The sequence below is a fragment of the Cricetulus griseus genome, chromosome 3, assembly GCF_003668045.3.
Source record: "Cricetulus griseus strain 17A/GY chromosome 3, alternate assembly CriGri-PICRH-1.0, whole genome shotgun sequence".
NCBI lineage: Eukaryota > Metazoa > Chordata > Mammalia > Rodentia > Cricetidae > Cricetulus > Cricetulus griseus.
This window is the reverse complement of record NC_048596.1, coordinates 86,772,576-86,787,604: the sequence shown is the minus strand read 5'-3', so window position 1 is coordinate 86,787,604 and position 15,029 is coordinate 86,772,576. Positions and strand designations below refer to the sequence as shown.

The window sequence follows — 15,029 nt, the reverse complement described above, 5'->3', positions numbered from 1 at the left end:
AGGCTCGTCTATTGTGGTGTGGTTCTGTTAGCTGGACTGTCAAAGGCCAGCCTGATTCCCAGGATCTGAAAGTTCTTAGGAGACATTTCACAAATAACCCCATGGACTGACAGAAATCCTTCCTGAAGCCTCATCTAAAGCCTCAGGTGTGTATGCTAAAATTCAGTGGGCACGGTGATGATGAAATAGCATGGAGTATCTTTGGTTGTTTCTCTCAGGTTGAGCTCCTAGGAAAGTGACTAATCACTCCATCTATACAAAGAGTCCTTGCAACTTGATGGACTGAAAAGGCCCAGCAAGTCCTCATGCTGTTGGCTTTTGTGTGCTTATAAATGATCCCTGGAAATAGCAGACCCATGAGAAAATTAACATCAAACTGATCACATTAAGAAAGCCATTTAAATATAAGCAGAGCAAAAGGGAATTTTAAATGTATTCAATCACTTAGCAAACGCCAGCTTTTCATCAAAGTCTCTATGTTCCTTGCTTCCTTGTTGAATCAAATCAAATCTGTTAAGAAAAGAAATAGTGGAACTTGGAACTATCATTTGTTGCCCCAGATTACAATCATTCATCCATAGGTGATGAATAATAGCCACAAGGATAAACAGCAGTGAACACCTGTGTGTGTGTGTGTGTGTGTGTGTGTGTGTGTGTGTGTGTGTGTGTACATTTGTATGCATAAATATGGGCACATATTCCAGGCCAGGTGGCTCATGAGATTCTAGGGGATTTTCTTGTCTTTACTTCCCATCTTGTTAAGAGTGCAATGACAGGCATTTGTGCTACACACCTGACTATTTTACATGGGTCCTAGGGACTCAAACTCTGGTCATCATGTTTGCATGGCAAGCACCTTTACCCGCTGATCCATCTCTCCAGCTTGTGATTTTTAAAAGCAACATAAATGTGAAATTACTTGGAATTTAAAAATAGAGAAATACAACCTATTCCAGAAGGTAGTCTGTGATAGACATATGGTCACACACTTGGACACCATGTTACAAACAGAAGGAGAATGACAGAGGAGGATGGGAGATAGGAAAACCAGAGAAGAGAGAAGAATATAAGCAGAGGACAGAAAATGAGAAGATGGGAGAGGGAGAAAGAAGAGGAAGAAGAGAGTGAGGAGCTAGCTCCATCATTAAAGCACTTGCTTTGCCAGCATGAGGACCCAAGGATAATCACCCAAACCCCAAGAGCCACATAGAACGCTAGATGTGATGGATTTTCCACTTGTAAGTCCAGTGCTGGAAAACCAAGACACATGGACCAGAAAGTTCACTTTCCAGCCAGCCTCCCCAGCCACTTTGGTGAGTTACAGGCTGGTCAGAGGCCCTGTCTCAAAAACAAGGTGTACTGAGGCTAGAGAAGTGCCCCAGGAGTTAAGAACAGACGCTGCTCTTGCAGAGGACCCAGTACCCATGTTGGATGTTTCACAACCACCTATAACTCCAGTTCCATCACCTTCTTCTGACCATGGGTTCCTGCACTCACATGTAAATACCCACATATGAACACACATGGATATGCATAATTTTTAAATTTTTTAAGTTAAAAAGAACCAAGATGTAGGGCCACCAAGAAATGACACCTAAGATTGTCCTCTGCCCTCCACACACATGAGCATTCTTCTACACTGGCACCTGCACACACACCACAGCTGCTCACGTATAAATGAACACACACATGTACACATAACACATACACAAATAAAAAGAGAGAAGGAAAGGGGGAAGGAGGAGGGAAGGAAGACCTAAGAATCTCTGAAGAGAATTTCAAAAGCCAACAAATTCAGGATAGAAATGAGGAGGAAGGTCGGGTGTAATGTGAGTGGCCGATGGAGTACACTCAAACCTTGGGAAGGTGAGGCAGAAGGCTTGTGAATTCAAGTCCAGCCTGGGCTATACAGCAAAACTCAGTTTTAAAAATAAATCAGGTACTGGGTGTGTTCGGTGATAAAGCAGTGGCCTAACACAGCAAGAGCTGTATCTCATCCCCAATACTGCACAAAATAAAAGAAATAAAGCTGGTTATGGTGGCCCACACCTTTAATCCTGGCATTCAGGAGATAGAGGCAGGCTGATCTCTGTGAGTTCAAGACCAGCCTGATCTATATCATAAATTCCAAGCCAGCCAGGGATGCATAGGGAGGCCCTGTCTCAAAAAATAATGTGTGTATGCATACATGTTTGCATATATATGTATGTATATATATGTATGCATATATATATGTAAAATAAATGGGAAGAAAGGGAAACTGAAGCCACATTCCAGGGCTGAGGTTACCTGGCTTGGCAGCCCAGCTGTTGTAACATGGGGAATATGTGGTACTTGCCATCACAGCCCTTTGAAAGCCTGCTTTGTTAACAAAAGGCCTGTCCTTGGTAGGAAACAGTTCCCCTTTCAAACCTAGAAATTTAATTTTTAGATGGAAGCTTATTTTCCAAAGGTCTGTTATAAATTCATTTCTGTAAAACCTTCGCAGTATCTTTAACCCTGCTATCTAAATCTAAAAGCCCTTCTGATAAAGTAAAGCTCCCAATTGGTCTTATTTTGGGTCTTCCGGAGATTGTTGCTGTCTCATTTAACAGCACCTGATAGTTACAATTGAAATCCCAGCATGTATCTCTCAGTTCTGAATTCTTTTTTTTCAAAACTAATTTAGACGTATTTTACAATGCAGTTCATCATTGTGTGACTGCCAACGTCCATATCTTCTGGTTCAAGCCACCTCTCCAAAAATGTATTAGGTGAAGTTTGTCCTTTCTACCCAAGTGGCTCACACAGGAATCAAATCCAAGTTTTGTACACATGTGGTATGGGGCAGCTTGCTCCTGGCATAGACAGCACCCTAGCCTCTGTCCATGATCCCTGTCTTGAGGGGGGGCAGCCTTTTCCTTTAAACCTCTTTAGAAATCCCTGAAATCTGTAGGGAGAGGGTTTTTTAATGTACTTTTCTTCATTTGGAAAAAACAAAACAGAAACAAGTTGTTTGTTTTTTTAATGAGGTCTATCATATATGCAGACGTATCCAGAGTGGGTCTTTCCTGAGTGATTGAATTCCAAGTTGAGGTCATAGGCTCTGAACCAAAAAAGACATGGATCCCACTTCTGCCTGCATAGTTCACTCACCATATGAACTTGACCAAGTCACCCAACCTGATTCTTCCTTTTGATGATCTGTAAAACAGGGATATCTTACTTTTTTGTTGCTGTAATAAAATGTCCTGGTAAAAACAACGAAAAGAACAAAGGTTTATTTTGGCCTACAGTTCAGGGGGATACATCCCACCATGGCAGGGAAGACCATGGTGGCAAAAGCAGGAGGATGGCTTGTCACCTTGCATCTGTGAAGAGGTTGGACAATATAGCCTCAAAGCCCTCCCCCAGTGACCTACTTCCTCTAGCCAGGTTCTACCTTCTAAAGATTCCACACTCTTCCCAAACAGTGTCACCAGCTGGGGACCAAGTATTCAAACATAGGAACCTATGGGGGTTTGAACATATTCAAATCTCAAGGGATAACCAAGTCCTTCCTAGAACAATTTATGGAAAGGGATCAGCACATACAAGGGACTCACTGCATTGCTGATACCACTACATTGTATTGCTGGTACAATGCCTCATACTTTGTCTCCATGCCCAAACTCACTTCTACGCATTATTGATTTCGCATGTTCAAACCTGGCAAGCTCAGCAAATTTCTAAAGAGATTGAAAAATGCTGTTTTTGACATGCAAAATGGTTTTCATCCCCTTGGTTTCTGCTCTTTGTATAATATTTAAGAAAAATGTCCAACTTGCAAAAAAAGGGAAGATTGATGTTAACACAGCTGGGAGAACTACAGAAAAAGTCGTTGCAGTAAGTGGCGTCTGTAGGCATTGTCCCCTCTCACAGGCAGCCGAGAAGACTGAGAGCACTAAGGCAGTCGGGGCTGTGGGCTTAACAATCAGAAATGCTGAATTTATTCATGTAATCTCTCTTTCCCTACTTATCAGCTACTCACAGCTAAAAATGGGGGCAGAGAGGGAATCTTAAGTTTTTCCTGGCTGCTTCTACGCTCAGAAGTAAACTTGAACTTGTGAACACATTTGCAACTCCCCTCACTTCCCAGTATAGTCTTTGAAAGCAGGATAAGAGACATAACTGCTTAAGATTCCCTCTTCATTTCCAGAAATTCTTTAAGCCTCTATTCACTCTCACTTTTCTCTTTCAAAGCCACCCTTGCCTCCATTCTGGTCCAGCATTTGGGCCCTGAAAAAGTACTTCTTAGGGAAAATAGATACATGGTCCTCTTAAAGTCTAGTAGAGAGATGCTACTGTGAAAGAGATGGGGAGGAAGCCAGGATTCAGGAAGAACAACTGGGTGGGGGCTGGGGAGGCAGTTCCATGGCTAAAAGCTTTCCTCCTCCTGCAGATGACCCAGGTTTAGTCATCTATAACTCCAGCTCCAAGGCATCTGACATCCTCCTGCACACATGGCACACACACACACACACAAACACACACACACACAAACACACACACACACACACACACACACACACACACACACACACACACACACACACACAAAATAAATCTTTAAAATGAAAAGAATAACTGAGTAAAAGTCAGCATTGATTTCCCCAAAGTCTCCCTATCCTAAAGATTCTATACTCTTGGTCCTCAGATTATGAGAGCAACAACTTTGAATTTTTTTATTTGCAAACTATATATACATAGTTAAGAAATATGAAATCCATAACAATACAAGTGCTGGTCTTGAGTCTTACAAATCATTGCAACTGCACCATGTCTTCTTTATACAGGGATCAAGGATAAGACAAGGTGCTGCAAGGCTGCCTTTTATGAGGCCCCCATCTGCTTTCTAACTTGATTTCCTTTTCCAGATCCCTCCCTTGACGGGGTGACGGACAGACCAATCTTAGACTGCTGTGCCTGTGGAACTGCCAAGTACAGACTCACATTTTATGGGAACTGGTCCGAGAAGACTCATCCAAAGGATTACCCCCGTGAGTACAACAACTACTTTGTGGGTCAGGGAAAACACATTGCTAATGCTCTGTCTGTCACAAGATCTGTCAGGTCTGCTGGTTATTAGCCACTGATTCCTGAAACTTGTGCCCCAAGAAAGTAAATTCATGATCACATACAGGTATAATCCTGGTATGTTTTTAGAGTTTTGGTATAACATTGTTCTAAGAGTTTTATCTGTGGTTCTTAAAACAGTTCCTGAAGTCAAATTATTAGATTTTCAAGCCAAGCCCTCCTAAAACAGCTGTACCCATGTTACAGCATAGACCATTTGTTAGCGATAGCTGGCAAATGGAGTCTCTTGATTCCACAGACAGTGTAACAGTTACTCAGTCTCCTTAACCATAGCAAGGTGTCAGTCGTCAATCAATACACCATTTCTCTACTGGTTCCAGATGTTACCTTCTAATGCTGCAAGACACCAGGCTCAGAGCAGCCAATAGCAATCTATGAGAGTTGCCCAAGGCCCTAAACTTGCTATGTGGGGAGTAGATCCTAAAAGAGGACGGTCTTCAACTCTTTTTAGTTAAACAGTTGTCTCAACAAATTTGTAATGAGCCAGGCACTGTGCTAACCCTTAAAGATACGACAGTTGGCAAGAGAAGAGATAGTGTGGGTTCCCATACCACCCAGGGCCTGTGGAAGATAGACATTAGTCAAGTAATCACGTGAAATTTGTAGCAGTGAATAATGGGCTGATTACACGTTATTCAGCCTACTTACTGATGGTGTATCCTTGAATTGGAAAATAACCTGGTTTACAGATAAACTCCCTGAAGAACCGAGAGAAGTCACCATTTGTCCAGATATGTAATGTCCTGCCTTTGCTTTGTGTTTCCTTTAAGACCCGAGAGGTTACATTCTCTGTAGCCTTGGGAAGCAGGATGGCTGTGGGTGGCATTGGGTATATTGTGTCTAGGCATGGTCTGTTTGATTCTTAGGTATTTATTTCACTCTGAAGTTACCACAGCTGGGAAGAACTGTAGAAATAGGAGAGGAAGTTAAAAAGAGGGAAAGGGCACATGGCAGGGACTTAAGTAAACCCTGGGTACATCAGAACCTCCCTTGTGCCCGTGCAGCCCACCCAATGGGATCTGCCACATTCCTGGCCAGATCAAGAGGTTTATAGTTTAATTTAACCCACATAAAGTTGAAGATCTTAAGAGCCCCTGGCTAAGCCATTCCTCAGAGTCTGGGATTCAGCCAGCTCTAGTCTCATCTGGGCAGGAGACCTCTGTGAACAAACTCAGCCTCTCTCCCTGGGAGGGGGCACTTAGAACCAGAATGCTGGGGGCGGGGGATGTCCTATGATGTCCCCATCAACAGAAGAGAGAAAATGGTAGGGGCAATTACTCATCTTTTGTGATCCTAAGGAGTTTTTCTCATTTCTATGTGGCCACAGTTGTCTCCCATAATTTAACTGATGGGGGAGGGTGCCAAATTATTGTTTCTGGGCCTCTGGGGCAAACCACATGCAAGCTTACAGAGAATTTCTGTGGTGTTGCTGAGAGCTTAATAAACACAACAGATGTGTGCTCCTGATTCCCGGGATTGTTCCATCGGTAGGCATTACATTACAGAGCCAGGCTCTGCCCTAATTTTTCTGTCGGAAAATTTTATCGTCAAATACAAACTAGCATTTACCACATTGTGTTGGGATTATTTCCTTGGGACATTTCTTCCCCACAAGACTTGGAATTCTTCTGGGGTAAAAGCCATGAGCAGCTCATCTTTGAGTCTTTGTCCCTGCACATGCCTGGTACCTCCCTGAGAAGTAGGTGGTGACTGTGGAACACTCTTGCTGTTATCTGGGAGGCAGGTATCTAGCTGACACTGGATCATGATGGCCAGTACTGAACAAGGAGCATGGACTAGACCTTCCTTGGAGGTCATCAAAGGATGAATCTGGATACTTGAAGGGCTGGGAAGGACACAGGCAATGTCAGTGATGGATTCTACTGATGTAAGCTGCAGGGATAATTCTGTCTTGATAGCCAGCTCTGTTGTCAGCCCAGAGATGCTTGCTGACAACAAGCTGTCAGGAGCCCAGTCCCTTGTATCTTTTTAATTAGTCATCCAAAATGTCATTTTCCAAGCAGGGATCTGGGGACAATGACTCTCGGCCTCTTCAGTCTTTGCATCCTTTTAACATGTTTAAGAATCACAGGAAGCACTGGTATACCTTTGTTAACTCTGCATTCATCTTAGAAACAATGAAAGTTGAGAATTTTTTATTTATTAGTTTTCAAGTAGCATATAGTAATAATAAACACATTGCATGTTTAATAGATTTATCACATGCTAACGTAAAAGCATATTATATTTAATGAAAATTATTATGTTATCCAAAAAATTGTGAAAAGAGTGGCATTGTTGTACATTTTTACTAATCTCTGTAGTGTCTGTCTGTATTAGTAGAAAACATGGACTGTCATTCACCTTTGTTTCTGCATTCAACCTATTGTGATACATTTTAGATAGAAGTGCATGAAGAAAATTCTAGACCACATGCATATGTAACTAGGAAAAGGGAAGATTGTTTTGGAGGGTTAGAGAGATATCTCAGTGGTTAAGGGTATTTGCTATTCTCCCAAGCATCTGGGTTTGATTTCATACACCCACAAGGTGTGGCTCACAGCAATTTGTAACTCAAGTTTCAGGGGGATCTCATGCCATCTTCTGGCCTCTGCTGGCACCAGCACACATGTGGTGCACGTACAGATGAGCAAGCATACACACATATGTGGTGATTATGTTGTTTTACAAATGAAGAGTGTCTGAAGATCAAAGGGTGGAGCTTGCCACTAGCTAACCATAGAGGTCTGGAGGTCTGTACAGACAGACAGGAAGTGAGATGGCTGGGCAGAGAAAGGAATATAGGCGTGAGGAAATAGAAACTCCGTCTCTTTTCCACTGGGAAGCTAGTGAAGTAAAGGTGACTTTGGCTTGCTCCTTCTCTCTAATCTCTCAGCATTTTCCCCTCTATCTGACTCCAGGCTTTTATTATTAAGACCTATTAGAACTCATGTTACATACATACACATAAAAGTAATGTTTACAAGTGTTTTCATAATCTTTCCAGATACAGATGATCTTTGCTACTACACCACAAACTACTTTAAAGTCTATAAATAGAGTTTTGATAAGTCCAGTTATCAAAACGTAGAATATGAGATTGTGTCAATGGGTTTGTATTCTGTGACTAAAAATCCACTGCTTACCTTCGGATGAATCTTTTACAGATTCATGATTGTGTAGCCCTGATGCTAGCCATTTGGAAAATACCAGCTTATTGAGAATTGCACATCATCCCAATGCCAAGACTTCACAATATTAAAATCACATCCATTCCTAGGAGGACAGAGCCCACCAGGAAAGAATTGGAAAACTGGGAAACTATCAAATTCACAATAACAGCCACAAGTTTTCCAAGATTCTGATTTTTGCATGAAAACTCAAATTTTATTATTGGCAACAGATACTGTCAGTTGTTTTCCTTGAAGTGACAGACTCCCTTCATTTTTTGAGAAAAGTGTCTGCCAAATTCCCAACTCTGAATAACTGTAATTTGCCTGTCATTTGTTCTTTCAAGTAAAAGTGATGTTTTATGAATGTACAAAGTGGCTAGTCTGACTTGCACCTAAAAGAAGCACTAAGTGCATTTACTGAGGACAATCAGTGCTCCTGTCCATAAAGCAAAACTGTTTTGCATTTTATATTGCTTTTAACATTCCCCAATTAGTCACTCTGAATAATAAGGTGTGTATTCATCAGGAAACTTCAAGTGACTCATTTTTCTGTTACATGAAGGACACTCATGTGAAATTGAGTCTTTTGTTGTCTACTGTGAACATGTTGCCCTGAAGAAGACATCAGGTACTAATATAGGCCAAGGCTGTTGCCTTGGCCCATCTTCAATGCCAGTGCCAACATACTACAGCAAGCAAAGAATGTCTTCAGTTTGTTACAAAATAGTTTTAATCTCTCAGATTTCCTGAAAGGATCCCAGGGCTCCCAGGAATCTGTGGGTTACATTTGGATAACTTCTGCAATGGGGTAAGCTATGTGTTCAACTCTTGGGTGTCTTTGAGTAACTTACCTTTGAGAATCATAGTGGATGCTGCATGGGGGACTGAACCACCATGTACCTTCAGCCACCATTCACCTTCACCTAACATGTACCTTCAGGCACCATGTACCTTTGCCCACCATACACCTTCAGCCACCATGAGCCTTCAGCCATAGTGAACCATATCTGCAGATGTCTTTTCTCAACCATTGTACAAACTGGTTTGTTCCAAATGGTTCTTCTGGCGTTCTCTCCATGGGAGAAATCTGCATTCCTCTCTCTCTAGGAGGGGCTAGGTGAGATGAAACAGAGATGGGGGCAGGAGAATAGATCAAATAGCTTCTGGTCTTCCTCCTCTCTGGTAGTGTCCACATCTCTGCTGAACATCTGGAAATTGTGGAATTCTTTCAAAACACTACCAATTAAGAAGCTCTTGGAATATATTTTAAAGCTAGGCCATGTAAGTTTTAGCTCTAAATTATGTAAGTGAAAAAAGTTTTGACACACACAAAAAAGTAGCATTTCAAGTTCAGATAGCCAGAGAATATTTGAACGAAAATCAAAGCTCATACCAGATAATTCTCTTTTTCCTTCCCTTGGGGTTTATATGAAGCAATCAATAGTCAGAGAATGTCTGAACCAAAACCAAAGCTTAGATCTGAATCATCTTCTTTGCCTTCCTTTGGGGGCTGTCATGAGACAAGTACTGCTGCTCTCTGCAGTCAAATTAAACATCTAATGTACAAAGCATGTTCTAAAGTGAAGTCAATTGATACTGAATTCTATAGTATCCCACCTGCTTTTCTGCACACAGCCAGACTTAGAAGCCAGGGAGAGCTTGTCCAGGTTTGTTGAGCTTGGATAGTATTGCTGAAACCCACTGCAAGCCCCATGGTATCTGTCCTAGGCATTGCCAGACTGCCACTCCCCACTGTGGGAACTGTGGAAGGAAGTGCTTCCCAGGAACAAGGTGACCAGGTCCATAAAGACATCTTGAGGGTTGGACATATGCCTTGTCTGCATGGAGTTGGGAGCTCCCTACCAGATGCTAAGTATCTTTAATCACTAGGTCTCATAGAGATCCTGGGTTCTTGATAAATGCTTCCATCCTGTAGACAGTTTGTCATCTGCACTGGACTAGCCATGATGCACAACTTCCTCCCCTTTGGATATAACATCAGTTAATACTGTTTGCAAAATAAATATTGAAGGATATTTGTCCATAAATCATTTTTTAATTTGATTACACATTGGCTAAAATACATTAATATGGCCACTTAGAAATATATTCTATATATTTGAAGTTAAGTTTGCAGTGACATTCAGCCATCTTCTCCATTGGATCACTTGCTCTGGAAAATTATGTCCAAACAGATAAACAAAAAGAAATCTGCTAAACTAGTATCAACTTGGTGACTCTTAATATTTTTTTTTTGTTTTTTGAGATAGGGTTTCTCTATGTAGCCTTGGCTGTCCTAGAATTCACTCTGTAGACCAGGCTGGCCGCAAACTCACAGAAATCTGACTGCCTCTGCCTCCTAAGTGCTAGGATTAAAGGTATGCACCACCACAGCCTGGGAACTCATAATATTTTTACCTTTATTCATCTAGTTATGTACAAATTTTCTATATCATGCCCAACTCGTCGAATCCTAGTTTTATGACTAATTTTCTCTCATAGCTATGTCTCAACCTTATCTTCTCTTAGACAAGTCATCTAATTATTCTTCTATTGTCAACTAACATAATGCCAGGTCTCCAACTAACCAAGAAAGCACTGGAATTAAAAACTGTGCATATAAATAATTTAATAATAGACCACCAATACTGCCTTCAGTTCTTTATCACCATGCAAGAGCAAGTCATTTCTGGGTTTTGGATCTCCTTTTTTATCTGGTGTTAGCCCCAAATCATCTGCTTGTTACCTACCTGTGTCTACTAGAAATTGATAGTTGGAAAATGCAGAGACCCACAGCCAAACATTATGCAGAGCTTGGGGAACCACATGGAAGGAGAGGAAGGATTGTAGGAGCCATATGGGTTGAGGACACCAGAATAAAATAGCCCACAGACTCAACTAAGCAGGGCTCACAGAGACTAAGGGCAATCAGGGAGCTGCATGGATCTGTGCTAGGCCCTCTACAGATATGTTGTGGTTGTTAGTTGGTTTTTTGTGGTACTCCTAACAGTGGGGGTTGGGAGTATCTCTGACTCTTTCATCTGCTTTTTGGACCCTTTTCCTTCTACTGGGCTGCCTCATCCAGCTTTGATAGGAGGGTTTGTACCTGGTCTTATTGTACCTTGTTATGCCATGCTTGATTGACATTCCTGGGAGGCTTGCTCTTTTCTGAAGAGGAATGAAGAAAGGGTGAATTTGAGGGAGAAAAGAGGGTAGAGAGGATGACTGGGGGGAGCAGAGAGAGGAGAGATAAGATTGGGATGTATTGTATGAGGGAAGAATAAAGAAAAAGAAAGAAATTGATACTTGGAAAAAGTCACCCATTGGCCAGGTGGTAGTAGCTCATGCCTTGAATCTCAACATCCATGAGGCAGAGGAAGGTGGATCTCTGTGAGTTCAAGGCCAGCCTGATATACAAAGGGGGTTTGAGGACAGCCAGGACTGTTAAACACAGAAATTCTGTCTAAAAACCAAAACAAAACAAAAAGCCACCCAAAACATTTAGTGCTCTTTCCAGAAATTCTTCCCATTTCTTCATCAGTTGTTGGTATAAATGAGTTCTTTTGTGTCTAGTTTTAGAACTTTACTTCTTTACTAAAGCCACCCTTTCTGCACAGGGTTTTCACAGTCCTTATCAGACAACCATGATAAAGGGAAAGATCTTTCTCCTTTATTCCCTGACTAATCTGTATTGCTTTTATCTAATAAGCTTTGTTAGCTTTTAAAATAATACCATTGTTATCTCTCTTCTAATTTGCATACATCTGCTTTTATGCATCATATTATCTTCTATTTCTTTTGGATAGTCCTTTTGTTCTGTTGGTAAATTTCCATATTGTTTACTTTATGTGCTAACTTCTCTCCTTTTTGTAGTTTTGTTTTTATTAATAATTAATGAACCAGAGACTGTGAATTTTCCTCTTAGTTGGTCTCTGAGCCCATCCCAGAGGTCTTACTAGAGACCTCTCATGTTCACTATTCTCTTAGTAAATGCTTTTGTGCACTTTATCTTCTGGACATAGTTGTTAATTAGTGGAGTATTTTTAAATTTCTGAAAGGTTGGAGATTTTTTTGTTTTATTGTTGGTTTTGGTTTTGTTTCTTTATTTTGTGTTGATGAAAGAGTATGTGATACATAGCTCCTGCTCTGTTGTATTTACTGAGTTTATTCATATAGTAACCCAGTGCATGTTTGACTTAGCAAGCTTTGTCTCTTACTCCTCCTCAGATACCAAGGGAATGCCTTCCCCACACAGCATCACTGGTCCATGGTAGGCTCCAAGAGATATGCTCTTCCTCATACAGTGCACAGCATCACTACTCCATGTCAGGCCCCAAGGGATATGCTCTTCTGTACACAGTGCACAGCATCACTGGTCCACATCAGGCTCTAAGGGATATGCTCTTCCCTACACAGTGCACAGCATCACTACTCCATATCAGGCCCTAAGGGATATGCTCTTCTGTACACAGTGCACAGCATCACTGGTCCATGTCAGGCTCTAAGGGATATGCTCTTCCCTACACAGTGCACAGCATCACTACTCCATATCAGGCTCTAAGGGATATGCTCTTCCCTACACAGTGCACAGCATCACTGGTCCATATCAGGCTCTAAGGGATATGCTCTTCCCTACACAGTGCACAGCATCACTGGTCCATGTCAGGCCCATCTGGCACTATTTGCTTTTGATCTCATTCCATGTATGTCACCATTGTTATGCTTAGCCATACTCATTTTTCTTCTGTTTTCATGCCATATATTCTTATTATCCTCTTTTTGTTCCTGTTTTTAATTTTATACTTTTTTTTCCTATTGCCCAGTTGTATCTTCTGGTTGAAAGTTAACTGAGCCAAGTATAGTGGCACAGGCATGTGATCCCAGCACTTGGCAGGTGAGTGGGGAACACAAGGGGTCTAAAGTCAGCCTCATCTACAAAGCATCATCAAGGCCAGACTGGGCTCCTTGGGACCCTATCCCAAAACAATTACAACAAAACAGTTATCCGATTCTCTTTTCTACCTTACAGTGATTGCCTTTAACATAAGACACATATTTATGTTAACTTCACAAACATGTTGATATCATCCACTTCCCCTGAACGTTTGCACACCCTCGAGTTCCTTAGTTCTCTACCATCTTTCTCCACAAATGCATGCTTTATATTGATTTATTTCTAGAATTTTACTTCCTGATTGTTAGTACTCAGGCATTTATACTGGCCTGCCATCAGAGTTCTGACAGCATATTCCCTCAGCTACAGCCTCTAAGAGCACCACCTGTGTGCATTCACTACAGCCCCCTCCCTCCCTCCCTCCCTCCCCCTCTTTCTCATTCTTCTCTCTCTCTCTCTCTCTCTCTCTCTCTCTCTTCTCTCTCTCTCTCTCTCTCTCTCTCTCCTGCTGCTCCTGTCTCCAGAGGCCTGTCTCCCCTCTCCCCTCCTCCCTTTTCTCATTCACTTTCCCCCAATTAAAAAAAAAAAATCTCCACCCAAGCTCTGTCACATGTTGTCTTTCTCTTGTGTGCCACTTTTAAAACTTACAACACTGATCACTATAATTTCATTTTCCAGCCTTTGGTCTTTGTGTTTCTACAGTCATAAACTTTCCTAAAGTTTTGGTTGCCTCTTGCCCTTCATACTTCTCTCACTTGGATACTTTCTGCAAGGAAGTTTTTCTAACCATGCTTGCAAAGGCAAACTCATCAAGGCCCTCCATGCCTGTGAATATTTTGTTATGTTCTCACTCTTATGGGATGTAAGGCTGAATATGAGACTGGGGTTCAAAGCGTGTTTCTTTGCTTCTGTTAAGCACTGTGTCCTTCCATCCCACTGTCTAGAGGGTCCAGGCCAGGTTTATTTCTGTTTCTTGCCATTTGGTCTGCACTTTCCCTCTGTGTTTCAAGTGCTCCTTCTGTCTGTCTGTCTGTCTCTTTGATGTTCTTCTTCATCTTTCTATGAACACCACTGGGTGTAAATTTAAAAAAAAAAATAGTTCCCTCTTTAACGAACCCTTTCCACACGAGATCTAGCTTTTTGCCTGTTCCTTTAATCCTAAGAAATGGTGTTGTCAAACACTGGGTCTCCTCTTACTTTTCATTTCTGTGTCTGTGCCCTAGTAAGCTTTAATTGTCAACTTGACACTCCCTAAAGTCATCTATCTCAGGAGGCAGTCTCGACTTTGGCACCTAAAATGCAGACACTTATCTGCTCCTCTACTCCATTGTACTTTGGTGTGTGCTCTCTAAGAAAGACATTCTTGTATAAAATCACTGTACACTTGATCCTAAAACTGATAAAATGCTGCCATCTAATCTATATGCTTTGTTTAGGTTACATTAATTATGCCTCTACTGTCTTCTTCACAGAGACCACATAATATCATATAATGTAACCTGTCTATATGAGTAACATGGGCAGTTTTAAATGTTCTAGAAGCTGTGTTTAAGATGTAAAAAGAAGCAATAAAATTAGTTTTTTGGATTTATTTTATGTGTATGAGTGTTTTGCCTGCATACATAGGTGTGTACCATGTGCATGCCTGGTATACTTGGGGTCTAAAAGAGGGTCTCAGATACCCCTGGAAATGGAGTTGCAGATGGTTGTGAGCCACTGTGTAGATGCTGAAAACTGAACTTGAGTCCTCAGCAAGAACAAGTGCTCTTAGCTGCTGAGTCATCTTGCCAGCTCCCAATAAAATTAAATTTAATGTACTATTTTATGGAAGCCAGACCTCAAATCAT

At 41.5% G+C, this 15,029-nt stretch overlaps 1 protein-coding gene across 1 annotated transcript in view; it reads left to right on the top strand.

Annotated features, from left to right (window-relative positions):
- The window catches only part of Spon1 (spondin 1), a 277,092-nt gene that overhangs the window by 115,984 nt on the left and 146,079 nt on the right, over positions 1–15,029 (top strand). Inside the window, exon 5 of the mRNA XM_027410130.2 lies at positions 4,896–5,018. Within this exon, the coding sequence (XP_027265931.1) occupies positions 4,896–5,018 (123 nt within the window). The remainder of the gene's footprint in view (positions 1–4,895; positions 5,019–15,029) is intronic.